Here is a 26,746-nt window from a genome sequence, read left to right as displayed (position 1 = left end):
GCGCTTGTGGGGGCCCCCTGCACACTCCCTGCAGTGTGGAGTCTGGCTGCCGCGGTCTCCCCGCCCTCCTGGGTCTGCCTCCCCTGCCCGGGCTGTGCCGTGTCCCGGACTCCCTGAAGACGGTGAGCCGGGATGGCCACCGGGCCCGCCTCGTGCTTCCCAGCCTTCCACTTTCCCGGCGGCGGCCCTGGCCGCGGGGTCCCGTGGCCCAGCTGTTCACCCCAGCCTGTTGTGCACCTGGCCTTCTGAGAGCACGGGGCATTTCTTCCAGAAGGTGCCGGGGAGAGTGTTTTTGGTTTAGAGCCTCCCATGACACACAGATGTGCGGGGACACATGCAAGAAACCACAGTTTGTGCTCTGAAGGGTGGCTTCACGCCGGGGCCTTCATCTGATCATTCGGGGCTGGGGTCAACTTACACTTTGTGCCCAGGCCTGGTCGGGGGGTCTTCCCTGCTGCCGTTGCTGTGGTGATGGGACCTCGATCTCCTGACTGTGGCCCCAGGTCTCATCCTGGCTGCCGGATGCTAAGCAACCCACGGACCTGGCCCGCAGTCTCTGCCAGGGTGGGGGCCGGGGAGCACCCGAGGCAGCCTGGGCGGATTTGCCCTTGGGAGGGCTTGGGACGTGAGCCTTGGTCTCTGGGAACTTGGGTAGGTGGCAGGTTCTGATCCCTTTTGGGGGGCTAGCGGCCTTTGTTGTATTCACCTCTGTCTTGGTAAGGGGATTTTCACGTCTCTATAAATATTCCACTAACATCTGCAGGCTCCTCATATGAGGAGCGGTGGCTTTTAGAAGTGGTGTGGCCTTCTGAGACCGTGTCCTGTCCCGTGTCCTCCTCTCTCCTCCACACCACAGACCTGCCTGCTTCTCCCCTTCTTCCCACACCTGACTCTGACGGGGTCTAGCGGCCAGTTGCTGGTGTGGAGTTCGGACCGCGCGGGGTCCACGCGGACATCCCGTCCGGGGTGGCTCCAGCTTGTGCTTGTCTTCCTGACTTCAGTGAGCGGGATCCCTGACGTTAGGATCTTTGTGGTTGATCTCCCACGTCTCCGTGTCCTCGATGCCTCTGTGACATCATGCGAGCTGTTCCCGCCACGTGGCGCTCCCCCACCCGGAGCGCTCCCCTCCTCGAACCCGGGTGGACAGGCGGCACGTGTCTGCGTCCAGCTGCGCCCAAGGTAGCGATGTGGTTTCTCAGCAGGTGCAACTTCCCACCCGTGTGGACTCGGTTAACGTTCAGGCCCAGAGTCGTCCCACGACCGGCCCACCACGGGGCGGGGGCGGTTAGGGCGCCCCTTCCACAGGAGCCTTCTCTTGGGTCGTCGCTTCTCGGCCGTCTGGGGCTCGGAGGTTGCTGGGGGTGGGGGTGGTCCTGTGGACACAGGTCCTGGGAGTCACCCCCACCCCGTGCGGGGGCAGGTGCCGCTCCTGCCTCGGGGCATGGGCTTTACGGAGACGGAACACGTAGACACACGGCTGGTTTGTTGACCTTCGGAAGGTTTTGCTCCTCGTCGCGACCTGCTCACTGGTCTGTCCCTGGTCTGTCAGCAGCACCCTTGACAGCAGGTGAATTGTACGGCCCCTTCCCCACCCGCGCACTCGGAAACGCCGATACTCACCGGCAGCCTGGGAATCCGGTAACGGGGAGACTGGAGGAACGTAACCCAGAAGAATGCGTCTCACGTCCGTGTGCGCATGCGTGGAGGTGGGCGCGGAGCGCGCCGCGGGCTGTGCTGGAGCTCCGGGGCCTCGGCACCACGGCGACACCGGTTCTCAGGTGGCGCGCTTGCGCCGTGAACAGAGCGAGGCGTAGCCTTCCCACAGAACCCGTAGGACTCGCGCATCTGTGCTTTGTCGGGAGCGGGGGTCCCGGTTCCCAGCGCAGCCAGCCGCTTCGGCTGCTGCCCAGGCTCGGCCGCGTGTTGGAAACTGGCACTTCTGCCCGTTGCCACCGGCCCCTCTCGTGGGCAGGAAGCGCCCCAGCCTGCCGTGCTACCGCACCCCCAGCCGCCATACCCGGCTGGCACCAGTGAGAAGCTGCCCCACCCCCCACCCCCCACCCGGCCTCGCTCGGTGCTGGACGCGCTGGGCTGGGCCGCCTCCACCCGGGGACGCGGTCCGGAGAGCTAGCTGCCCTCTCACTCTGGGGGTGGCGAGCAGCACCCCCGCTCCCGCTCGGGCGGTGGGGAGAGCGGCCGGCCGGCCGTGGGGCTGTCGGGTAGGTGTCCCGCAGGCGGTGCGCCCTTCAGCTCTTGGGCCTCTGTCCCGGCTGGTTTGTTCCCTCGTCAGCAGGGAGGGGGCGGGCCAGGTCAGGGGCAGGAGAGCAGCCCGCTGCGGTCTCTAAGCACACGTGCTTAACCACAAGGCGGAGGTACCTGTCTGCGTGCCTGTGGCCCGTGGCCGCCCGTGCACCGTGGCACTGCCGGGTGCTGCCCGCTGGGCCTTTACGCCAGGAATGTTCTGACGCCTCGTTTAGGGGACACTTCAAGCAGGTGTGAGCCCCGGTTCCTGGGCTTGATCCGTGCTGGAGTGGGGGCCTGGCTCCCAGGTGTCTGTAACTGGGCCCCGAGCTCTGCTGGCCTTTGCTGAGGTGCCCTGACACGGGCACGAGGCCCCGAGGAGGCCCGGTCCCCTGGGCGGTGGGCGGGTGCTTCCCGGGAGCCCAGGCCCCCACAGCCCTGGCTGCGGGCAGACCAGCGCAGACCCCAGGGCAGCACTTCCTGCTGCTGCAGAGACTGCCTTTCCCTGCCTTCCAGCGCTTCCCGCCGCTGTCTGCCGTCCGCACGCGTCTGCTGGCGCGCAGTAAGTACTGTGCTGGTGGCGCCTTGAGCAGGCGCCCTCCCTGCGGTTTGGGCTCAGGGCCTGCAGCTGGTGAAGAGGCGGAGAGCCCAGCCCCGCCTGAACGCAAGCCGGGACCCCGGAGCGGGACGGTGGCGACACCTCAACGTGCTCAGTAGTTCGGGGGGCACGGTTCAGTGCCACCGGTCCCTGAGAGGGCCCGCAGGTGCTGTGGCGGCCTGGGGGGTGCGGTCTCTCCGGAACTCACTGTTCCTGGGGTGGGAGCCCGAGGGATTGGTAAACGTGCCCTTTGTGCCTCGAGGAGGGTGAGGACCTGTGGGTGGGGCGTGTGCGGGCACGTGGGCCACGAGCTGTGGTTTGCTATCGAAAGCAAAGGCCCGACTGGGAAGGCTGCTTCTTGGTGGATGCTGGCCTGGGCTCTGGGCCAATAAACGGATATTTTTAGTGTTTCCTTGCTGTTTGAGTAAGCAGCACACGTCCATGGTGTGAAGCGGAGAAAGGAAAGAAAAGGCAGGATGGTAGAGGTCGGCCAGCCTCCAGCCGGGCCCGCTCCTCCTCCTGGAGAATGTTGGTGTCCCCGGTGCCTTGCGTAAAGACAGGCGGGCTCTGGGGCGCCCGGGTGCCTCAGCCGGTTGAGCGTCCGGCTTCGGCTCGTGTCGTCATCTCATGGCTCGTGAGTTTGAGCCCCGTGTCGGGCTCTGTGCGGACGGCTCAGAGTCTGGACCGTGCTTCGGATTCTGTGTCTCCCTCTCTCTCTCTGCCCCTCCCCAGCTCGCACTCTGTCTCTCTTTCTCTCTCAAAAATAAATAAAGCATTTAAGACAGGCGGGCTCTGTGCAGGCCGACGTGTTCCTCACGCAGCCTGTGGCTTGAGCGTAGAGGGAACGAAGGCTCTGCCACGTGCCGTCCTTTGCTTCCGGGTGAGTCGTAGGCTATGTCTGTGGGCTGGGGACGGTGGGACCTTCGGTACCCCGGTGCTCAGCGGGCCACCTCCAGGTCCCCCATACTCTTTGGGCTCCAGGTTTGCTGTGAAAATGCCAGGAACATTTACCTCCTTGGCCTCAGCGTGCTCGCCCGCAGAACCAGAAGCAGCACCCTCGGGGCCGTGGACCGAGCATGGCTGACCCGCGCCCCTCGTTAGCTGCGAGACGGGCACATCGGGCTTCCCCAGGGGCGCCCACCAGTCCCAGGGTGTGAGCACAGCCTGCCGGCGGCCGGGCTCCCTAGGCATTTGAGTCGTCTGCAGCCGGCCCTGCTGCTAATTCTGCCTCTTGATGTGGACGGAGAGCCAAAGGAAGGAACGTAAATGTGTGCGTTGGCTTCAGAGGTCGGAGACGCAGAAGAGCCTCTCTGGGGGAGGCCGGTGTGGCGATGAAGCGCGGCCTGTGCGGAGGGGCTCCCTTGGGCGGTGGCAGGCCCAGGGCCTCGTCCTCATCGCGGGCGCGTGGCTCAGAGCCACGTGCTGCACCTGCAGACATCCCCTCCGGGGCGCCTCCCTTCCAAGCCCCGTGTGCGGGGCGGCTCGCGGAACGGCCCTCGGGGTTTTGTCGTTTGGCAAATCTCTTAGAAGATATGATCCAGTTAGCTCTGTGTTCCTTTGTCTTAAGCTACAAATGCAGACTCTTCTCAGTGAGGCACGAAACAGGTGTTTGCAGACAGCAGTGTTAACGCATCTCCAGTTGCCCCTTCTTCTGGGCCCGGGTCAGAGCAGCGTGGCTTCGCCTGTTGGCTGAAAGACAAAGGATGAACGCTTGTGCCCCCGGGAGAGCCAGGGCCGGGCCTGAGGGTGGGGAAGGGTGGGGCCCTGGGGTGCTGCCAGGACGGGGCTTCGGCTGTGGCGGGCGCTGGGCCCCCGGATGGGCATTTTCCTCTCGGGCGGCCCACTTCCTGCTCAGACCTCCAGAACAGGAGGTATTGCCCCCACTCGACCGATGAGGAGATGGAGGTTGAGCCTGTGTGTGACCCGGCTGGTGCCAGCACCTCTTACCACCCTCCCACGTGAACGGGGCAGAGGGGCCCCGGCGGAGAGGCCGTGGCCTTGGAGCCAGCCGGGCTCACGGGCGGGCGGGGGGTGGAGGGCTGTTCCCCGAGGCGCCCACGGGAGCGCCGTTGACGTTCGTCGTCCGGCAACCCCTTTCAGAGCCCGACTGGTTTCCTCTTACTGATAACCGATCTGTTTACTTTCTGAAATCGGGTGCTGGTGGGCAAATGCCGGACTGTGTTCTCCCTGGACGGCGTGCTTTCCCGTGTGTTCACCCTGCCTCCGCTCGCCGGCCCGGAGCTGCCGTCCTGGCGGAGGCCTGGCCCGCACTCTGTCCCCAAGGCCGCACGGCACTCGGCCACGCATGCCAGGGGAGCACCAGGCGTGGACTGGCATACTGGTCACCCACACGCTCTTGTGCCCCTGCCTGTGGGCCTGAACCGTTCCCGGCGTGCCGCGTCTGAGCTGGGAATTGGGTTAAAGGTGAGCGGAGGTATACGCACCTTCAGGAGTTCCCAGGCCGGCGGGAAAACAGTCACACACACGAGTCTTAGAATTACACGGTTGAATATGGGCGGGGGCCGCCACTCCCGGTTTGGGAGGACTGCTGGAGGGGGCGGCCTCTGAGGTGGGTCTGACGGGGTCCGGGGGGGGGGGGGGGAGGCGGTGGGGACTGAGCTGCAGACCCTGTCGTGTGTCTCGGGAGCCGGCCACTGCCCTAGACTGGGGGCTGGCAGGTGCGGGAGCTCGGAGGGCAGGCTCGGGCAGCTCCGGGGGCCTCGGCATGTGTGGGCTGTAGCGGGCAGGAGGGGGTCGAGTGGGAAGCAGTTATGAGTCAAGCTTACAAGTTAAAAGGGCCTATTTTGCTTTGAACACTATAGCATAAGTCAGCATTTCTTCCTTGCTTCCTGGAAGGTGTCCAAAAGTACCAAGAAGAATGGAAGCCAAAAAAGGCAAACCTAAATTTGGGCCAAACAGAACTGCAGCTAAAAGCCAAGCCCCTTCACGGGAGGGAGCCGGCCCTCAGCAGTGGAAATAGCAGGGGCGTGCAGGGCTGAGCCAAGAATTGCAGCCGCAGGGAAAGGGCTGGAGGGGCAGCCGCAGGGAGGGGCAGGGCACCTGTTGTCTGCGCCCTGGGACAGGTGCAGCAGGTGCAGCGGCCGGCTGTGGCGGGAGCGGCCAGTCAATGCCCACAAGGCTGAGCGTCCGTCTCTGGGACAGAGAGGAAGGGCTTGAGTTTGCTGTCAGGGGAGTGCCCGTGGCTTCCCCCCCAGCAGAGCAAAGTCGGAAGGTATGTGGAGGCCACACAGAGTCGCCTGGTCAGGATTGTCCTTTCCACAGTGAAAGTCACAGTGAAAGCAAAAGTCACCTTCCTAGTGAGTAATAAAAGCAACATCACACAATTTTGTAAAACGCAGAAGTTTTGTAGCAACCCAGATGGTAGAAAAAGTTCTCAGGGGAAGAATGAACAACCTGACCTTGAGCAGAGGAGAGTCATCTGTGAACGTTTTGCTGCGGGGCGTCTCCGGTCCCGGAGCCCAGGTTAAACTGGAGCTAGAGGGCCTGAGGGCCAGACCTGAACCCACGGGGCCAGAAGACCCAAACGCACAAGGAGGTCAGGAGACAGGACCAGGCAGATGCCGTGGGTTCCGGTGGCGCACAGTTCACCATTTAATGGAAGTTCTTGGGAAGGGAGAAGACGGGAGAAGACGGGAGGGCGGTGCTGTTCACCCCATCGTGGCTGAAGACTAAAACATTTAAAGTTAACGTCACGTGGCCAAGGCACATGGAACCGAGGAAAGGTAAACCGTAAGCTGGATGCACGTAACCGTCGGTTAATCTTCTGCGGGAGGCGGATAGGAACCGTTGGAAATCGAAAAGCGCAGGACTCGTGTCAAGAGTTACGAAAGCAACCACGAGAACGAAAAGTACAGACGTCTCTAAGTATCAAGAATTTCACACGAAAAAGTAAACGAGATGAATAGGCCACAGATACGTCATTGATGTTCAAAAAGCGAAAATGGGGAGAGATTTGGGAGGAAATTGTCAAGGACGCCAGCAGCAGGAGGATTTGTTTTACTTTGTAATCCCTGGTCTGTCAAGTGGGTCAAGCATAAGCGATAGAAAGATAAAATCTGTTTCATGTAAAGCCCTTAACCCCCCAAACTAAAGACACTCTTGCTATAAAGTGCTCATAGGAAACATTCACCAAAATTCACCACATATTGATAATACAGAAACCCTTCCTAAGTTCAAATAGATGTAACCAGCACACTTACCAGATCACGAGGTGAGGAATTTGAAATGGTGACCTAAACAAACAGACAAAAAAACAATAGAAACAAAAAAAAAACAACCAGAACCAAAACCTCCGTCTCCAACAATTCTTGGGTCGAAGCAGCAGTGAGATGCGGACGTACACGGAATCTAGAAAACACATCTCAGGGCCCGTGGGAAACAGAGCGGAGTTCAGAAGAAAACTCGTGGATTAAATATTTATATTATTGAACAGGAAAGAATGAATATAGACAGATTAAAGACCCAGCTCAAGAACTCAGAGAAGGAAAACAAAATAAACCCTAATAGAGTAAAAAGTAGGAATTTGTAAAGATCAAAGCGGAAGTTAGTAAGAACGTGAAAAATGGCGGAAATAATAAATAAATCCAAATGCTCGTGCTCGGAAATAAAACCAGTAAGACGTATGAATTATTCACAGTTCTGGTAAAAAATTAATAGACACGTCACTACCCAAATGAGGACTAAGAATGATCGTGCAGTTTCTGGCCAGAAGGGGCGTGCAGGGGCCCCCTTCCGGTCTTGCTGGGGTGGCTGGCATCCCACAGGCGTGCCCACACCACAGTCACGGAGCCGGGCATGTGGGGCTCACGCCCTTGACCGCGCATGAACTTCACCTCGTTGGTAAAGGAAAATACAGGAAAGGAAAAAACCATCTAAAAAGAATAAATGTAAGTTGAATCATAGCTCAATTTAAATAAACTGAATGAATTGTTTTCTAGGAAAGCACAACCTATCAGTACTGACTCCAGAAGCGATAGGATAGAAACGTTAAAGAAAACAGTTACAAAGTTGTCACAAAATAGCCGCTCCTGCCCTCCCCCAACAAAAAGAGACCGAAATCGTACAGGCTGAGGCAGTTCTGGGGGAAATTCCGCTAGGCCTTCCGAACACGGACCCCGACCGGAGCACGGACAGGGGAAGCTCTTTGGGGGCGAGCGACAACTGTGTTGTGTGGGCGTCACGTGTGCGTGCTGGGGCTCGGGCTGCCGGTGCCGCCGTGTGTGCTGGGGCACACCCGCGGTTTCCCCCTCACCGGCCGGCTGGCTTGGTTTTAGGACACGTGCTCCATAGTTGCCGAAAAGGCATTTGCCAGAAACCCCACGTTCAGTCTTCATAAAATAGGAACATATGGATGATTTCTCAACGTAATAAAGCGCATCTATTTCAGCCAGAAACTGACATGCCGTAAGTGGGAAGATCCCAGCACCAGTTCCAGCCAAGCCCCAGACGCGTCCAGGCTTCCCGGCGTGGAGGTGCGAGCCGTCCGGCTGGGAGGGAGGGAGGCCCTGGCTTGTGCAGCTGACGGGATTGCGCGGAGACCGCCTCCTGACCGCACTGAGGGTGGGGAACAAAATTAAACAGAGATGTTAAGTCCTGCAAATACAAAAACACGTCAGACGATACAAGGACACGCGCGCACTTAGAACGGCAGCGGCACATCAGGGTAACCAGACGAGATCCCCCAGCACGCCTGCCCGCAGGGAGTGTGCGAGGCTGACCGCGCCCCCGGGGGCCGGGCGGGCGATCGTGTCCTCAGATGCTCTCTCTCCGGTCTGTGCTTTAATGTGGTCCCGGTGTTTTCTAAAAAGGTTTTTTTGTTTTGCTTTGATGGTTGAGGAGGGAGGGAGGGAGAGAGAAGGCGCCCTGGAATTCTTGTGGTCAGGACGGTGGCTGGAGATCAGAAGCAGACGCGGAAGCGGGTGAGTGACAGCGTGGAATCGTACACCAGCGGGGCTGTCGTGCCTCGGGGTATGTGGCGTGGGCACCTCTGGGCCCTCCCAGGGGGCGGTAGGTCAGCCGGGGGAGGAACCGTCTGGGGATCCGCCTGCACGCGGGGAGCCAAGAGCTGCCTTGCCTCGGCACTGACTTCATGCCGTCAGGTGGGAGGCGGCAAAACCCTCTTCCGTGGGAGACGTGTCAGCAAGAGGCGGGGCGTCCGCGTGGCAGAGTTCCATGAAGCCACAAACACGAACGGAGGGGCTCTCGTGGCACTGGTTTGGAAATATCCCCAAAATAAGCTAAGTGGGGAAACCGAAGTACAAAACAGCGTGCAGCCCGTCTTCCTGTTTTTGTAACAAGAAATCAATACACAAGTAGGGGAAGAGACGGTTCATACTTGCCGGTGGAGGCGTGACTCAGAGCCCCGCGGCCTGGTGGCTCCCGTGGGCCGTGGGTGGCGCCTGGGTGACCGGGGTGCCCTCCGGAGGCCTCTGGGGTGCGTACCCGTTGTGTCCCGCATCTGAACCTCGGATCTGAAGGCTGCCCGTGGTTCACAGCACCCAGAGCAAGGCGCAGCGGGCCTGTGACAGGTCTGGGGCCCGGACGGTGACGTCTCCAGGAAGTGTCCTGTCCTGCGGCTCCAAAGCCCGGCTTTCTCTGTGGGGCGGGCAGGTAGCCGCCGTGAGTGTGCACGCCTCCTCTGCCCAAGACATCAGCAGCCCGACACACACGAGAAAGGAGACCGAGGGATCAGCCCAGGCTGGACTCGGGCCCCTTCTGCGCCTTTCCAGGACAGTCCTCGGGTCCAGCGAGGTCAGTGTGCCCGGTGGCCTGTTTGGCTGTGGCCTGAGGACAGACACACAGGGACCTCCGGTTACTGCATAAGCATGTGGGTGGCATCGGGTAGGAGCGGCGGCGCGCCTGGCCAGTCAGGGGGGTGTGTGCTCCTGGGGGAGGGGCAGGAGAGGCTTTGGGACACGCCACACGTGGGACACACGGGGGGCGCCACTGGTCCACAGGTGTGAGCAGGCCTTGTTCCACGTGCTGGTGCCACCGAGTGGTCGCTTAGTGCCTGATCTGTGCAGGGGGACCTCAGCCCATCGGGCAGTGCCGGGCAGCCGTGTGCGGAGACCCCGACCGTCCTTTCCTCTGGGGACCTCGCCGAGGCCGCTCCAGCTCATGTCTGCTCTCTAATCTGCATTCAGCAGGATTGGGGTCACCCGCTTGTGTGGTGGCGTCACTCGCGACCTTGATGATGAGAATCAGGGCTTCCTACACACCGGGTGCCTCGGGCCTGAGAATTCCTAAATGAGCTGCCCCAGGAGGACCTTTCCAGGAACAACCTGGAGAAGACGTTTTCGAGAAGAGAGCACAGCAGACTGTCCCTTCGAGCTAGGAAGGCAAAAACGTGGAGACACTCTGCTCCCCCCGACCCGGCCCCGGGAGCTCTCGGTCGCCCCAGTTCGGGGGCAGACATTTCAGCCACGCGGCCCAGGGGGTAGCGAGGCAGGGCCACAGTCAGTCTCACCCGGGCCACGTCATTCCCAGCCCACACTATGGTGGGCGCACCAGGAGGCCTCTCCCTGAAATCACCTGTCCTCTGGGCCTTCGTGGAGAGTCACGTGGGGAGGTTGAGTGGCCTCCCTTTGGGGCATCAGTCAGGCCACCACAGGGAGAGGCCGTGTGGGGGCTGACTGCATGCAGGCCACGCCCTGCCAAGGTGGGGAGACTCCTGTCTGCCCTGCGCCCCTACCCCATCAGCCCCTGCGGCAGCGCTCCCCGACTGTCACCGTCACTGTCCCATTCAGGGTTCCCCATGGTGGCTCGGAGCTTGAGACACCTGTCCGCTCACACCTTCTTTCTTTCTTTGGCTGACTCCGGTTGTCTCTCAAAGTAACAACCCGTCGGCCTCCGGGGAGGCTGTCCGCCCAACGGCTGGGTCTGGTGTGGCGCCCGCCCTTTGGCGAGCTCCACCTGAGTGGCGAGAGGTGGCGAGTCCGGGTTCTTGTGGTGTGCCCGCTGCCCCCTCGGCCACACCTCCCGGGAGAGCCCCGTGAGAGGTGAAGGCTGCCCTGCACCCTCCCCGGCCCTCCCGGCCCCTCTTAGGCTGGACGCCAAGAAGTCGGGGGCACTCAGCACCCCAAGGTCTGAGGTGGCGAGAAAACCGGCTGAGCACGAATATTCCCAAAGCGGAGGCTTGAGAGCCATGTCTGGACCAGAACAGACCGTCCTGGGTGTGCCTGAGGAGCCCGAGGGCAGGCTGGGGGTCGGTTCTGGGGTCCCGCGGCCCCAGCCCACTGCGACCTGCCTCCCTCTCTTGTCACATGCCTGGTTACCGAGTGCCTGCTCTGGTCCAGGAACCGGGCGCACAGCGGTCGCAGAGGCCGCCGTCGGGTGGCTGGGCGCAGAGCCATGTCTGCCGTGGGAAGCCACGTGGTAAGCCAGGCGGTGCCCCGAGGGACAGCCGGGCGTCGGGAGCATCCCCGGCTGGGAGCTGCGTCCCGGGAAGGAGCATGTGTCTGTTGTCCCGGAGGCGGGTGCCGACGGGGAGGCTGTGTCTGCGTGGCTGGAGGGCCCGAGGTCCTGCTGCCCCGGGCCGCCGCGACTTGGGGTGGCTCCCGGCGCGCCCTCCCCCCAGAAGTCGGGTGCCGGATCTCGGGTGCGAGGGGCCCGAGGGGGAGGAGGTGGGCCGCAGCCCCCCCACTGACCCGCCCATGCTCTCTCGCTCGCAGCTGGAGGTGGAGGTGAAAATGCTGCAGTGCCAGACCAGCGCCTCCGAGCGGGGCTTCCCGGTCTCCAGGGAGGAGGTGAGCTCGCTCAGGTATGTCGGCATCGTCCTCCCTCCCCTCCCCTCCCCTCCCTGCCCCGCCCCAGCACGCTCCGCCCCACCCCACCTCTGCACAGACACTCGCCTGCGTCCAGCACGCTGAGGGACTCGTCCAGAGCCCAAGAGACCGCCCTGTTTCGGGAGAGAGCTACTCACAGGGCACCTCGGCATGTCCGCCAGGCCGCCTTCAGCCCGTGTGTCCAGCCAGCTCACGACGCGGCCTGTCTTCCTCAGGGTTTCTCCATTCCTCTGGACCCCGTCCCGACACTGAACACCTCCTGGTGCCGAGCGGCGGGCCGGCCTTCCTCTCGCTCCCTGGACCGGGAGAGCCGTCCAAGGAGGAGGTGTTCAGGGAGACCTGCTCCTGGCTCCCCACGGGTCCCCGAACGGGCCCCGCTGTTGCAGTTTGTTACTGGAAAGTGGCCGCTGGGCAGGCTGACGCCATCCCCCCGGCATCCCTTGGTGCACAGGAAGTCCAGGCGTCGGCTCCGGGTCTCCGAGAGCCTGCCGTGGGCACAGGTGCAGCTGGCGGGTCAGAGAGACACGCCTGGGCCCCCGCCAGGGCGCTCGATGGGCGCGGACCCTGCTTCGTGCAGGGTAAGTTGGCCGGGCCCTGTTCTCTCCCCAGGGGTAGTCCCTCACCTGCGTGAGGCTGCGTTCAGGCTGTGGGCGTCCCTGCGAGAAGTGTGCCCGGGGCGGCAGCGCCCTCTGGGTCCCAGCTTTCCCCGTCGTTTCCAAAGCTTCTGTTGTGTCAGGACCTTCGCCTCAGACCTCGCTGTCGCTGGGACCCACCCAGTTCCCAAGTCCCCAGTTTGTTATTCCCTGACTTGTTCAGGTACGAGTGTGGGTGTCCTGGGCGAGCGTGAGGAGGAAAGGCTGGCGAGCCTGGGCACGTCCGCTCTGACCTCCTGAATTTGCCGTTTGACGGGCATTTGGGGGATTTGCTCCCCAAATCAAGTCCGCAGGGTCAGGCCGTGGGAAGCAGGGCGGACGTGCCACTGGAGCAGGCCGCTGCCGATGCGGGGGGTCCAGGGGCAGGCCAGGTGCGCTGGGGGCCAGCGGGCTTCGTGGGGAGGTGGTGCGTGTGAGGACGTGACGTGGGGGGAGAGACCAGCAGGGCCCGGGGGCCAGGCCGGGTGACGTCCCGGTAGGGATGTGGCCTTGTTCCCAAGAGCGGTGGAGGCAGCAAAGCCTGCCGGGCAAAGAAGTGGTCGCATCCGTAGCATAGGAGCCCCCTGGGCTGCCCAGAGCGGGGACCTGGAAGAGGGCTCGGCGAGGGGTCAGCTGAGCGCGTACCGCGGGAGCACCCCTGCGCGGAGATGCGGAGAGCACGCCCCTGCGCCCGGCTTCCAGGCGCAGCCCCAGCCCGGCGAGGAGCACAGCTGTTGGCGTCCGAGGGTGGGCTCGGGGCCCCGGAGAGCAGGTGGGGTCTGCCCGGGTCCTGACGGTGGGCGGCAGAGGGGCTCAGCCAAGGATGTGGTTGGGCTTTCCCGCGAGAGTGGCCTCCAGGGAGCCCCGCCAAGAGCGGGGCGGGGGGGGGGGGCAGGGGCGGTTTGCTTGGTGCCGCTCCTGAGGGGCCTGGGCTGCCGCCCCGGGTGCCCCGTACCGAGCAGCGAGTGCTGGAATCGGAGGAGACGCCGCGTCCGGGCTTTGCCGTAACACCCACCCTTCCGCTGCGGCCCGAGCTGCCCACGGTGCCTCCCCCTAGAGATGCGGGTGTGACATCTGGGCCCCTGGCAGCTGTCCACACAACGGGGCCAGCCGCACTGGTGTTTGCGTGGGCTGCACACTTCAGGTGGATTCCTTTTTATTTGTTTTTAAAACCTGAGTAAAAGGCTTTATCACCGATCTCTTGTCCGTCAAGATCAAAGCTGCCTGTCCCACTGCCTCATTTGGTGAGTGCAGCCGTGGGAGAAGAGCCTTCATGGCTGATTAATAGAAATTGGGTCGGCGGTTGTGTGGACCGCTCGCCGGGACGCACTCGAGGGAGGGCTGTGGCTATGGGAGACCACACGTGACTTGATACGCTCCCCCCTGTGCCCCGTGGCGAGGGCACCTGCCGGGAGCCCCTGACCTGGGCCCTTTTCTCGGGTCCTGCCAGCCCCTCAGCTGCTGGAGTACAGGTGGACCCTGCAGTTCACACCACCATTCACCCCGTGCAGCCGACGCCTGTCCTCCTCCAGGCGTCCCCTTCCCGGTAAGCATTCCAGAGTTGTGTCGTGCCTCAGTTTCCCTTGTGTCACATGCCACCTTTACTTTCCTGGAAAGCCGCGCGCACGGGGCCACTCGAGGCCGCCCTTGGGCTGGGAAGGACTGGAGGGGAGGGCGCCAGCCCCTCTGCCCCAGCTCCTCCCGTAGGCCTCGCTGCCCGCCTCGGGGACGGTCGGAAGCCCCGGGAGGGCCCTCCCACCTTCGTGACCCGTGCTCCTCCCGCCCCTTCCTGCAGAGCTTCCCCGAGATCCCAGGGAGACGAGCGGGCTGCTCGTGGCCTGCCTTTGGCACCGTGCCCCGGTTTGCCCGCCGGCCACGAGCAGCCCGTGGTCCTGAGGGACGGGGACACGTGCTGGCAGATAGGTCTGTTATGCATGAATCCCACACGCGTTCGCACGTGATGAAGGATGGGAGGTGCAGGCGGTGTGATAAGTGCATACGTGTAGTGTTTGCGCACACGTGTGCCTACGGAACGTCGCTCTTTAACCAGCAAACCAGGGGAACCCCGGAGGAGACTTAAGCGGCGGCTTCGGGACCCTTTCAGCGGAGCAGGGCCTGGTTCTGTCTTCCCTGTTGGCACGTAGCCGCTGCAGCAAACCCTGAGCGTTGTCTGGGTTGAGTGGCCGGGTGGGCCGTGTCTCTTCCGGCAGCTGCCCCACGACAGCAGTCAGGACCCTCAGTCCCCACCGGCCGTGTCCGCCGGGCCAGTGGGGAGCCACCTTCCTCTCCAGCCCTCCGAGCAGGCCGTGCCGGGTGTGTCAGCAGGGCGAGGGGAGCCGGTCTCTGTGCCCCGCTGGGCGGGGGCACCACCCACGTCTCCCTGCCCCAGAGGGAATCGGAGCCCCACCCCTCGGCATCGGAGAGCCGGGGCGAGATGGCACGGGGGCTGCTCACCCCCTCCCGCTGACCCAGGCTCGGCAGGAAGCCCCCATGCCGACCGTAGCAGCAGGGTGGTCCTTGCTTCCTTGTCGCTGGTGTCCGCGGAACCCCGTGGGGAGCCCAGGTTGCACCCCACTCGCCGCAGGGCCCCCCTCTGCCAGCGTCGTGTGAACGGGGCCCACGGGTCTGGGGACTTGCACCTGCCTCCCGGGCCTGGCACCGCCTCTGCACGGGGCCGCCTGCCCAAAGCAGACTCAGTAGGACGCGGGATGCGGTGGGTAAGCAGTCTGCCCTCCGCAGAGCCAGGCATCACAGCCCCAAGGGGGCAGACAGCCAGCAGGCAGCGGCGGGTGCCCAGATTATCCGACGAGGATCGCAGAGCAATCAGAAAAGTGCTTCAGCAAACAGTTACGGATCTTCTTTAAACGAGAAAACCGTAGACCTCAACAAAGAAGGAGAAATTAGTTAAAAAAAATGAAAGGGAAGAGGAGCCCCACGGAAATTTCCAGCAAAACCAAAATGAAAAGCTCACGGGCAGACTCAGCAGTGGGTCGGAGACGAGAGTCGTGAGCTCAGAGGCAGACAGACAGACAGGGAAACAGGTTGACGGCCAACGGACGGAGCAGAGCCACTGGGACCAGGGCTCGGAGACAAACATGCATTTAATTGGAGCCCCAGAGGGAAGACGAAGGTGGGAGCTGGAAAATTTTCTGAAGGATTCGGTGAAGGGCATAAACGCACAGATTTTAGAAGCTGGGCGGAACCCCACACAGTGTCAAACCGCAAAGTCACACGTGACACCTGCTAATTACTCTGAAAGTTAAAGGCGGAGTCTCGAAAGCGGCGCCGTCCGCAGGGACTCTGTCTCATCTGCAGAGGTGGACGCCAGGTCAGGTGCACCAGCATTTTTCAGGCTCCGAGAGAAACACGCAGTCAGCCAGGGGAAATACGCTTCAGGAATGAGAAGAAAATCAAGACAAAAGTAAGATAGTTTGCCCCTAACAGACCTGCCCTTAATGAACCGCGAAGGAAGCTTCTGGATAGAAAGGCACATTAATGGAGGAAGGAGGGGAATTTCCTCTGCCGCCCTCATGTGTTGGCTGACTCGCCCCGGGTGGCTGAAAGCCCACAGGGTCGTGCGGTGGTGGTGCTCCGAGTGCACAGGGACCGGCCCGCATCCACCCCTCACAGCCGGCGCGGTCATGCCTCCGGGCCGAGGGACAGATGCGTGTTCGAGTGCCTGCGGCACCCACAAAGACAGTGGTCTGGTTTGCTGAACTCAGAACCACTGTCGGCAAATCGTAAAGGACTCCTAAAACCATCCGAGGAACCTGCCAGAAGGCAAGAAATAAGAAACGGAGGAACCGTCGGGGAGCAAATAATGCAGCGATAGATTTAAGCGTGAGCAAATCTGTAATTACTTCTAATAGAAATGATCTAGATGCACCAGTCAAGAGCTGGAGGTTGACCGGTGGGTGAAAACACAGGACCCGACCACGTTTTGTGGACAAGAGGCTCCCTTCAAGCCCAGCGATCTAGGTGGGTTGAAAGGGAAGGATGGAAGATGAGGCGCCACTCGAGCATTAATCTTTTCGGGTAGGCGTGGCCACGTTCATTAACATCAGAAGAACACACTTCAGTGCAAAGAAGGGACATTACATGGACAAAAAGGGACATCATGTGAGGATCAGTGTACCAGGAAGACGTGCTCTCCCCAAACGTGTTTGCACCCAACAGCAGAGCTTAAAGCATGAAGCGAGGTAGAGAAGGTAGAAGCCGCGGGAGAAACAGACACCCTTGCTCGCGGTCGAGGCCTCAGCACTGCTCCGAAGGCGAGACTGCCGGAAGGAACGGCGCGAAGTCATGGAGGAACTCAACGTCACCGCCAGCCACAGAGTCCCGCGGAGCGGGACCCTCCTTTCAAGGGCGCTGGGCATTCACCAAGACAGACCGCGCCCGGGGTCGTGAACAGACTCGGAAGAATCAGTTACAGAGTACGCTCTCTGACCACAACAGACTCAAACTAGGAGTGAAGGGAAGACAGTAGGACAGTCTCTTCCCGCTTGCACATTAAGTAGCACACTTTCAGATGGCCCGCGTGTGAGAAAGGAAGTTTGGAAGGACAAGTCAACACAAGCCAGTGGTCCCAGTGGTCGTGGAGAGGCGTGTACGAGAATCCACGAGATAGGGCTCCCTCAGTACCGTGGAAGTGGATAGCGCTCAGAGGGACAAGGTCTTTAATATCTATTTCAACTTGAGGGCCTGGGGAAAGGAAGAGCAGAATAAGCCCCAAAGGAGCAGAAACAGGGAAATAATAAGTAGCACAAAGTAATGAAATTGAAGGGAGAAAAACAGCAGAGAAAATTCCTGACACAAAGCGTTCTTTGAAAAACAGGAATAACGTAATAAGCTCCTAGCAAAACAGACCGACATGGAAAGAGAAGGTAGTCATCCAGATCAGGAACGAGCTGAGGCGTGGCTAGATCCCGTAGCCACCTGAGGGGTATGATGGGAGTTCTACGGATGGTTTTATGCTTACTGGTTCGTTGCCTTAGCGGCGGTGGTCCACTTCCTCAAAGACCGCAGGCTTCCCAGATTCAACCACGTGAAGTAGATAATCTGCACAGTCTTAGAAGCATCAACGAATGGAATTCATAACTAAGATGCTTCCCGGGAAGATACTTCCGGGTCCACATGGTGTCTGTGGAGCATTCTAAACCCTTAAAGACTAATGTCGACTTGATGCAGTCTCTTCCAGAAATCAGAGGGGCTTGTTGGGGTTTGGGGGGAGGCGTGTGCGGGTGTCTGCGAGAGGATGGTGTGAGCGGCCTTCTGTGTTGACCCAGCGCTGCGTCTTGGCCGTGGTGGCTACACAGACGTGCACGTCCAGGATCTCACGCAGGCTAGTGAGTGTGAGCCTCTGGGGCCGCTCCAGTGTCAGTGGTCCCGGCTTTGATAGCAAACTGTATTTGGTTCCACTTGTCCCCATCAAGGGAGACTAAGTGAAGAGCCTCCTTTTACGTGTTTGGCAAGTCCTGTGATTATTTCCTGAAAAGTTAACACACACACACACACACACACACACACACACACACACACACGCACACACCTCCAAGCAATCTTCCAGCTGGAGCCCTATTTTCTCCCTGTCTCTAGAAGTGACTGCTGGTCATGCCCAGTCCTGAGACTCCTGAGAAGTTTCTTGGCTTTCCCTCCACTGGCCTAGGATTGAGCTTTTGAGTTGTTTACCACTCCTCCGTCTGCTTTCCAGCTTCTAAAGGTTTTTTGATGTTGTCCCTTCCTTTATTTTCTTTGTCCCCTTGGGAGTGCAAAGCTGAGGAAGAAAAGTAAGGAAAACATGGAGTCTCGTTTGAGTAAGGTTTTGGGAGACTGCACGCACATGTCTGTTGGAACCCTCAGCTTTACCTCGAGTCTTGCTGTTTTATAAACAGTGAAGCAAGCCCCTCGTTCAAACCGTGTTTCTCCGCTTGATGACATGACACTTTCCCATGTTTTTACAGACTATAAATGTTAATGCATGGTTTGTTCCAAAGTATACTTAACTAACCCACTTTTAGAGCTTGAGTTGTTTCAAATTTTCAGCCATTAAGAACAAGCCACACAAGGGGGGGCGCCTGGGTGGCTCAGTCGGTTGAGCATCTGACTTCGGCTCAGGTCATGGTCTCACAGCTCCTGGGTTCAAGCCCCGCGTCGGGCTCTGTGCTGACAGCTCGGAGCCTGGAGCCTGCTTCCGATTCTGTGTCTCCCTCTCTCTCTGCCCCTCCCCGGCTCGGCTCGTGCTCTGCCTCTCTCTGTCTCTCAAAAATAAATGTAAAAACAAAAACAAAAAACAGGCCACAAAGGACAGGCGTTTACTGTTATCCACTTTTTGACACGCGTGCAAGCGTGTTTTCTGGGTCTCTGAAGCCTGACAGTATTTAGACTGTGGGAGTCTGCTCGCGTCTAGGATTCGGATGCACCATGGTTTTGAGAGTGAGGATGGCTCCTGGCTCTGGTAGTGGTGGTAATAATTGTGCTCAAAGCTGCTAATGCTGATGCGGTCCTTCTGTGGGCCGGGCTCTGTCTGCACCTTGTGCCCTCTCTGCGTTAGCCTGCAGAATTCCAGAAACAGTCCACGAGCGTTTGAGAAGCCACGGTTCTACAGAGGCATGAGGAACACACAGAAGAATGCACGGTTGGACGGCTGGTGGAGTAGCAGGGTGGGGTAGTGCACTTGCCCACCAGGGCGCAGGTCTAAGACGCTGTGTTCTCTTTGGACAAGGTTGAAACAGTAATGACACCAAATAAAAACCAGTCTGCTTTTTTATTACCACTGTGTGCCTTCACTTCTAAAGAAAGTCCACAATAAAAGTACTCCCCACACCTTCACCCCCACCAGGTGCTGTAGGCATGTTTGACAGAAGTGCACACGTGCGTGCATTCACCATCCCAATAAAATGCAGAATGTTACCAGGAGATGTTTTGTATTTCACCTTAAAAATTGTTCTATAGTAAAATTCCCCTTTTTGTGGGGTGGGGGGTTGTACAATTCCGTGATGTTTAATCACCCCCTAGTCAGAGAACCAGATAATTTCATCACCTCAAAATCCCCTTTGTAACCATGTGACAACCACATTCTCCATTTTTTGTCAGTACTGGCCAAAGAATGGAATCCTATGATACGAAATCTTTTGACACTGGCTTTTCTGACTGCTGTTGCGTTCTAGTATGTTTTAAAATCAGAAAGCATCATCTTCCAGCTTCATTGTTCCTTTTCAGGATTATTTGGACTCTTCCAGCATCTTAACCACACTAAAGTCTTCCTATCCATGAACATGGGATGCCTTCCATTTATTTATTTATTTTTTTTTTTTTGGCTTGCCTTTTTTTTTTTTTTTTCCTATTTCATTTGGCAATGTTTAGCAGTTTTCAGTATATAAAACTTTACCTCCCTGGGTAAATTAATTCCTAAGTATTTTGTTCTTTTTGACACTGTTATAAATGGAATTGATTTCTTTTTAAGTTTATTTATTTATTTTGAGTGAAGGAGAGAGAATCCCAAGCAGGCTCCTCACTTGTCACACAGAGCCCAATGCAGGGTCGAACTCATGAACCGTGAGATCATGACCCAAGCCAAAAATCAGGAGTCAGACGTTTAACTGACTGAGCCACCCAGGTGCCCCTGGAATTGTTTCCTTAATTTCCTTTTCAGGTTCTTAATTACTGGTAGATAGAAATATAACTGAATTTGCATATTGATTTTGTAACTTGCAGCTTCCTGAATGCATTTATTACCTCTAACAAGTGTTGGTTTTTCAGATTATTTGGGTTTTCTAGATCGTGGCAGCTGCAAATATAGATAGTTTTACTTCTTCCTTTCTAAAATGGATACCTTATATTTGTTTTTATTACTAAATGCTCTGGCTAGAACTTCTCGTAGTATATTGAGTGGAAGTGGTAAAAGCTGGCATCCTTGTTTATTTTTCTTTTGTAAGTTTATTTATTTTGAGAGAGAGGGAGAGAGAAAGAATCCCAAGCAGGCTCCACACTGTCAGCATGGGCTCGAACTCACAGACCATGAGATCATGACCTGAGCTGAAATCAGGAGTCGGGCGCTGAACCACCTGAGCTGCCCAGGTGCCCCAGCGGGCATCCCTGTCTTATTTCTGGTCTTATGGGAAAACCTCTCAACCTTGTGCCGTTGAGATTGGTAATAGTTCTGGGTTTTTTCAAAAATGCCCTTTTTCATGTTGAAGTTCCCCTCTGTGCTTAGTTGGTTGAGTGTTGATGGATTTGTCAAATGCTTTCTCTTTCTCTACATTTGCTGAGATGATCATGTGGGTTTCTTCCCCTTCGTTATGTTAATGGGGTGTATTGCTCTGGTTGATGTTCACATGTTGAGACAACCTTGCGTTCCTGGTATAAATCCCCCATGGTCATGGTGCTGAATTCAGTCTGCTAGTGTCTTGTTAAGGGTTCTCACCCCTCTGTTCAATAAGGGTCAGTGACCTGTAGTTTCCTTGTGGTATTTTGCCTCGCTTGTAGTATCACCATAATGCTGGTCTCTTAGAATGAATTTGGGAGAGTTTTCTTCTCTTTCACTTTTTGGAAGAATTTGGAAGGGAATTGTGTTAATTCCCTTGTGAATGTTGGGGAGAATTCACCCGTGAAGCCATCTGGTCCTACGCGTTATTGTTGTTGTTTCCTTACCGGTTGTTGGTCAGCTCAGATTTTTGTTTCTTCCTGAGTCAGTTTTGGTAGTTTGTGAATTGCTAGGAACTTGTCTGTTTCGTCTTGCTTATCCAATCTATATATAGTTGTCCACAGTCTTCTTTGGCAATCCTTGTTATTTCTATAAAATTAGAAGTGGGGTCTTGTCTTTCATTTCTGATTTAATAATTTGAGTCTTCTCTTTTTTTTTTTTTTCAGTTAGTCATTTCAACTGAAGTTTTGTTAATTTTGTTGATCTTTTCAAATAATCAACTTTTGGCTTTATTGATTTTCTCGCTCTTCTTTACTTAATTCATCTCTGTTCTAATCTTTAATATTTTCTTCCTTCAACTAGCTTTGAGTGTAATAAGCCCTTCTTTTTCTATTTCCTGAAGGCAGTTACGGTTATTGGTTTGAACTCTCTTCTTTTTTAACGTAGGCATTTATGGCTACAAATTCCTCTCTGAGCACTGCTTTCACTGTGCCCCCTAAGTGTGGGTATCTCGTGTCTTGTTTTTATTCATCTCCAAGTATTTTCTAATTTCCTTTGATTTCTTCTCTGACCTGTTGGTTAAGACTGTGTTGTTTTGTTTCCACATATGTGTTTTCCATTTTTTCTTCCATTATTGATTCTTACTTCAATTCCATTGAATTAATTCCACCAAATTAATAAATCGAACGTATTAAGACTTGTTTCGTGGCCTAACACGTGGTCTGTACCGGAGGAGATCCCGTGTGCACTTGACAAGGACACGCACCCTGTGGTTGGTCTAGTTGGTTTGTAGTGTTATCCAAGTGTGCTGCTTCTGTGCTCATTTTCTGTCTGGGTATAGTTGCTCCCTTGTGTGGCTGCGTCCCATTCTACTCTGTGGATGCACCACAGCTTTTAAAAAAAGACTGTATCCATTTACTTGTTGACGGGGATTTATGCTGTTTCCAATCTGGAGCCATCTTGACTAGAGCTGCTGTAAACAGCTGTGTGTAGATTGTGTCGGGGGGGGGGGCCTAAGTCTTCCTTCCTCTGGGGTAGATACCCAGGTGTCCCATTTCTGGGTAATACCTTGGGTAATGTTTAGCTTTGGAGAATGGTCTGACAGTTCCTTGAACAGAAATACCCACATCCTAGTCTGTGCTTGGTGTTGGTGGTATTTTTAATGCCAGCTGTCCCACAGGTGTGCAGTGTCTCATCGTAGGTTTCACGCGTGGCTCCCAAATGGGCGCTGATGTTGAACATCTGTTCATTGCTTACTTGCCATCTGCTTGTCCTCCTTGGTGAAATGTCTGTTCAGATATTTTAGCCATCTTTCACCCAGTTTTATTTTTGTTTTCTTAACTTACTTTTGAATTTTGCGAGTCCTTTATGCATTTCAGACATATCTGTCAAATGTGACTTGGAACTACCTTCTCTTAGTCCGTAGTGTGATTTTTCATCTTAATAAAATCTTTAAAAGAACAGGAATTCTACATTTTACGTTTAACTCCTTGATCCACGCTCCGTTAAATTTTGTATGAGATGTGAAGTTTAGGTCAACGTTTATTTATTTTATTTTATTCTTTACCTCAAGATGTTCAGGCGTCCCTTCACTGAATTGCTTCTGTGTCCGTGTTGATCCACATGTTTGTCTCACCGCCGTTTTCCTGGTGACCACAGTCTTATGGCAAGTTTTAAATCAGGTGGTATGACTCTTCCAATTTCATTCTTCTTTTTCAAAATCATTTTAGCTATTCTAGTTCCTCTGAATTTCCAAAGAAATGCTAGGACAGTTTGGCTATATCTACAAAAATAACCCTGCTGGGAGTTGAATCGGTATTGTGTTAAGTGGACACCTTCAGTTTGGGAAGAACCGATTCTGCACCATGCTGGGTCCTCCCTCCATGAACATGGTATGCATCTCTATTTATCTAGGTCTTTCGTTTCTTACATTAGCGTTTCGTATTTTCAGTATACAGGTTCTGCATATTTTAATAGATTTGGACCCAAGTGTGTCTTTTTTATATCTGTTCTAAATTTTGCTTTGTTTTGTTTTTTGATCACATAGAAATGATTGACTTTTTAGTTATTCATCTTATAGCCTGCAACCTTACTAAATTATCAGTTCTGTGAGGGTTTTTGTTTGTTTAATTGTGTTTAATTCCTTGGGATTTTCTACATAGATATTCTGTTGTCTATGAACTTGGTTAGTTTTACATCTTCACCAAGAAGTATGCCTTTGGTCTCCTCCACTTATACTTTGTGCTGATTGAGACTTCAAGTGTGACGTTGCTGTGGGGTGAGGAGGGCGGATGCCTTCGCCTTGTTCCTGGTCTTGGATGTGGGGAGATGTTCAGTCTGAAGCCACTGGAAATAATGTAGGCTTTTTGTAGGTGTCTTTTTTTTTTTTTTTTTTTTTTTTTTTTTTTTTTTAGCATTTATTCATTTTTGAGGGAGATGAACTGTGAGCAAGTGAGGGGCAGAGAGAGAGGGAGACACAGAATCTGAAGCAGCTCCAGGCTCCGAGCTGTCAACACAGAGACTGACACGGGCTCCAACTCTCAAACTGAGATCATGACTCGAACCTCAGTTGGACACTTAACTGACTGAGGCACCCAGGCACCCCCTTTGTAGGTCTTTCATCAGGATGTAAAAGCTCACTTCTAGTCTTGATTTGAAATGAATGGATATTGAATTTTTTCAAGTTCTGTTTTTTCTTTGAATTGATTGATACGATGTGGTTTTTCCTCTTTACACTGTCAGCATGGCAGATTATATTGATTTATTTTTCAGTGTTAAACCTGCTTGACACCCTAGGTAAACCCTCCCTGGTTATAACGTATGGTCCTTTTTAATGTTTTTTTTTTTACTTTAGAGAGAGAGAGAGAGAGAGAGAGACAGAGAATATTTAGCAGGCTCCACGCTTCCCGCAGAGCCCCACATAGGGCTCAATCCCGTTACCCTGGTATCATGACCTGAGCCTAACTCGAGTAGATCACCCAATCGACTGAGCCACCCAGGCGCCCCTAATGCATTGTCCTTTTTACATATTGCTGGATTCAACTTGCTTATTTCTTGCTGATGATTTTTGTGTCTGTACTCATGAGGGATCCTGGCCTTACAGCTTTCTCGCACTGTTCTTGTCTGGTTTTTATCACCATAATACTGACCTTGTGAAATGGGTTAGTAAGCATTCCGTCCTCTTTTGTTTTCTGGAAGGGATGTGTGGATCTGGCATTACTTCCTTTTTAAAAGTTTGCACCCAGGCAAACCATCTAAGGCTGGGTATTTCTGTTGTGTGTGGGTTTTTTTTTTTTTTAATCTGTAAAAAATATTTTTATTTATTTTGAGAGAGCACGAGCAGGGGAGGGGCACAGAGAGGGGGAGAGAGAGAATCCCAAGAAGGCTCAGCGCTGTCAGTGCAGAGCCCGACGCGGGGCTTGAACTCATAAACCGTGGAGATCGTGACCTGAGCCGAATCGAGGGTCAGAGGCCTAACCGACTGAGCCACCCAGGCGTCCTTGGTGCGTGTGGTTTTTCACTCACGATGTCATCCCTCCGCCAGTCACAGAAATACCCAGGCTGGGTAATTTGTCTCAGAGAATTTGGGTACCTGGGAGAATTGGTGCGTCCCATGTAAGTTGTCAGGGCCTGTGTGTGGTGCTGTATACATTTCCCGTTCTGTCTGCACAGGACCCACAGCGGGAGCCTCTCCTTCCCGACGTTATTACCTCACGTTCTCCGTGTTCTCTGGTCTTTGCAGCCTTGCCGGACGTTCGCTGTTTAACAGGCTTCTTCACAGAACTGGTGTCTGCTTTCTCCCCTTTCTCTCTTTGCTTTTCTGTTTTCTGTTTCGTTAACTTCTGCTCCGTGTCTATCCTTCCTTCTGCCCGCTCCTGGTATATATTCTTTCCTTCTTCCTAGTCTCTTGAGGTGGAGGCTTAGATTATTGATTTGAGATCTTGGTTTGTAATATAAGCGTTCACGGCTACAAAGTTCGCTCCGAGCACTTCTTCAGCCGCGTCCCACCTTTTTGGATGCTGTGCTCTCGTTTCGTTCAGGTAAACGTAGTTTATAATCTCAGTCGTTTTGCTAAACGACCTATTGTTTTGATGTGTGTTGTTAGATTTGCAGATGTGTGGGGATTTTCCTGTCGTGTCACTGGCATCTGGTTTCATTCCCTTGTGGTCTGTGAATGTAGTTTGTGTAATGCCAGTTTAAAAAATTTGTTAAGGTTTGTTAAATGCCCCAAATGTGCTCTGTCCCGGAGAGGGATTGTGTTGTCGTTCGCTGGTGCGTTGTACCAGTTCCTGTTAGATCCACTCGGCGGATGGTCCTGTTCAGCCCTCCTGCCTGTGGGTCGTGCTCATCACCGTGTCCAGCCGCACTCGCGCTCCCCCGTCCTTCTGCCGCGTCGTGCTTCGTGCCTGACGCAGCTCTGCTTCTAGGAGGAAGTACGGTTAGCGTGGTTGTGTCCCGGCAAACGAGCAGCATGTGTTGTGTCACATTTTGGGCATTCTCGCAATAGTTGGGACTTTTTCATTATTATGTGTAGTATGATTGGCGATCAGTGGTTATAATCACTGAAGCTGAGACGATGGTTAGCACTATGAGCAATAAAGTATTTTTAATTAAGGCCTGTGCGTTTTTGCAGACCCGATGTGACCGCCTTGTGAGTAGGCTGCAGTGTGTCGTAAACCTAGCTTTTACGTGCACTGGGAAACCAAAGAATTCATTTGATTCGCTTTATTGTGACATTTGCTTTACTGCGGTGTTCTGGGACCGAGCCCGCGGTGTCTCGGAGGTGCGCCCCTGCGTTTGTGTCCTAGCCCTTTCCCGGCAGGCAGTCGTCTGGTCACCTGCCCCAGAGCCTCCTGCGCACGACCGCTTGGACTTGTCCTCTTGCTCCTTCCATCCTTCCGTTCTGTTTTATTTTTCTCTCGTGAGCCCTTACTACCTGCCCAAGCACAGCTTTAAATAGTTTACTTGCAGTGACACGTTGGATTCTCAAAACAAACTGGAAGTACACAGGTTGCACTATTATCCCAATTTTATGGGTGAAGGAAGGGAGAGAGTAAGTATCTTGTCCAGGGTGACTTCGTGCCAACCGTTCACTTTGGAATAAGTTTTTTTTTAAGTTTATTTATTTATATTGGGTAGGGAGACAGATAGAGAGAGAGAGAGAGAGAGAGAGAGAGAGAATCCCAAGCAGACTCCACACTGACAGCACAGAGCGCGATGCGGGGCCTGAACTCACGAACCGTGAGACCGTGACCTGAGCAGAGTCGGACCCTCCGCCGGCTGAGCCCCCAGGCGCTGCTGGAATGGGCTCGATCTGCCGGAAGCTCTCGAGAGTAGGACAGAGAGCTCAGCCGAGCCCTGCCTGTGTTCCCGCGTCGCCGGCGTGTTCCGCTCCTGTGGCATGTTTGCCGTGAGCCTGTGACGCCCTCCGTTGTCGGCACTACTTTGTCTGCCCCCTGACGTCCGGTCTAGGCCCTGCCTTGGTTTTGGTCACCCCTGCCGCCTCCGCTCCTGGGCAGCGTCCCCATCCTTCTGTGTCTCGTGACCCTGGCAGCACTGGTCAGGCGGCCGTGGACGGTCTCCAGGCCGGGCATGTCTCACGTGTGTCGTGGGGAGACCTAGGTTCTCGGCTGAAGGGAGGAAGGGCACAGGGGTGGGGCCCTCCCGTCACATGAGACCAGGGGTCCGTACGGGATGCTGGCACTTCCTTCCTGACACACGTCCTTCGTTTGCATTGAGTCGCAAGCCACCCTTTCCGCACTCCGCTCGGAAATCTCAGCTGAACAGCCGCGTGCCGGTGCTGCCTTCCGCACGACACAGGCACGTGGCT

The 26,746-nt window shown here is 55.8% G+C and overlaps 1 protein-coding gene across 2 annotated transcripts in view; it reads left to right on the top strand.

Moving 5' to 3' along the window:
• The window catches only part of MAD1L1 (mitotic arrest deficient 1 like 1), a 320,239-nt gene that overhangs the window by 194,956 nt on the left and 98,537 nt on the right, over positions 1 to 26,746 (top strand). Inside the window, exons 1-2 of one of the 2 annotated variants that reach the window (XM_047089199.1) lie at positions 9,842 to 11,233; positions 11,530 to 11,618. In XM_047089199.1, coding sequence (XP_046945155.1) covers positions 11,210 to 11,233; positions 11,530 to 11,618 — 113 coding nt within the window. In that variant the 5' untranslated portion in view covers positions 9,842 to 11,209. Of the gene's footprint in view, positions 1 to 9,841; positions 11,234 to 11,529; positions 11,619 to 26,746 lie in introns of those variants that run through there. The other variant, XM_047089198.1, reaches the window with a different exon arrangement.

The sequence above is a fragment of the Lynx rufus genome, unplaced genomic scaffold (assembly GCF_022079265.1).
Source record: "Lynx rufus isolate CCGP_SWC_20201006 ecotype Redwood Valley unplaced genomic scaffold, mLynRuf1.p SCAF_27, whole genome shotgun sequence".
Taxonomy (NCBI): domain Eukaryota; kingdom Metazoa; phylum Chordata; class Mammalia; order Carnivora; family Felidae; genus Lynx; species Lynx rufus.
This window is presented reverse-complemented; position numbering and strand designations above follow the sequence as displayed.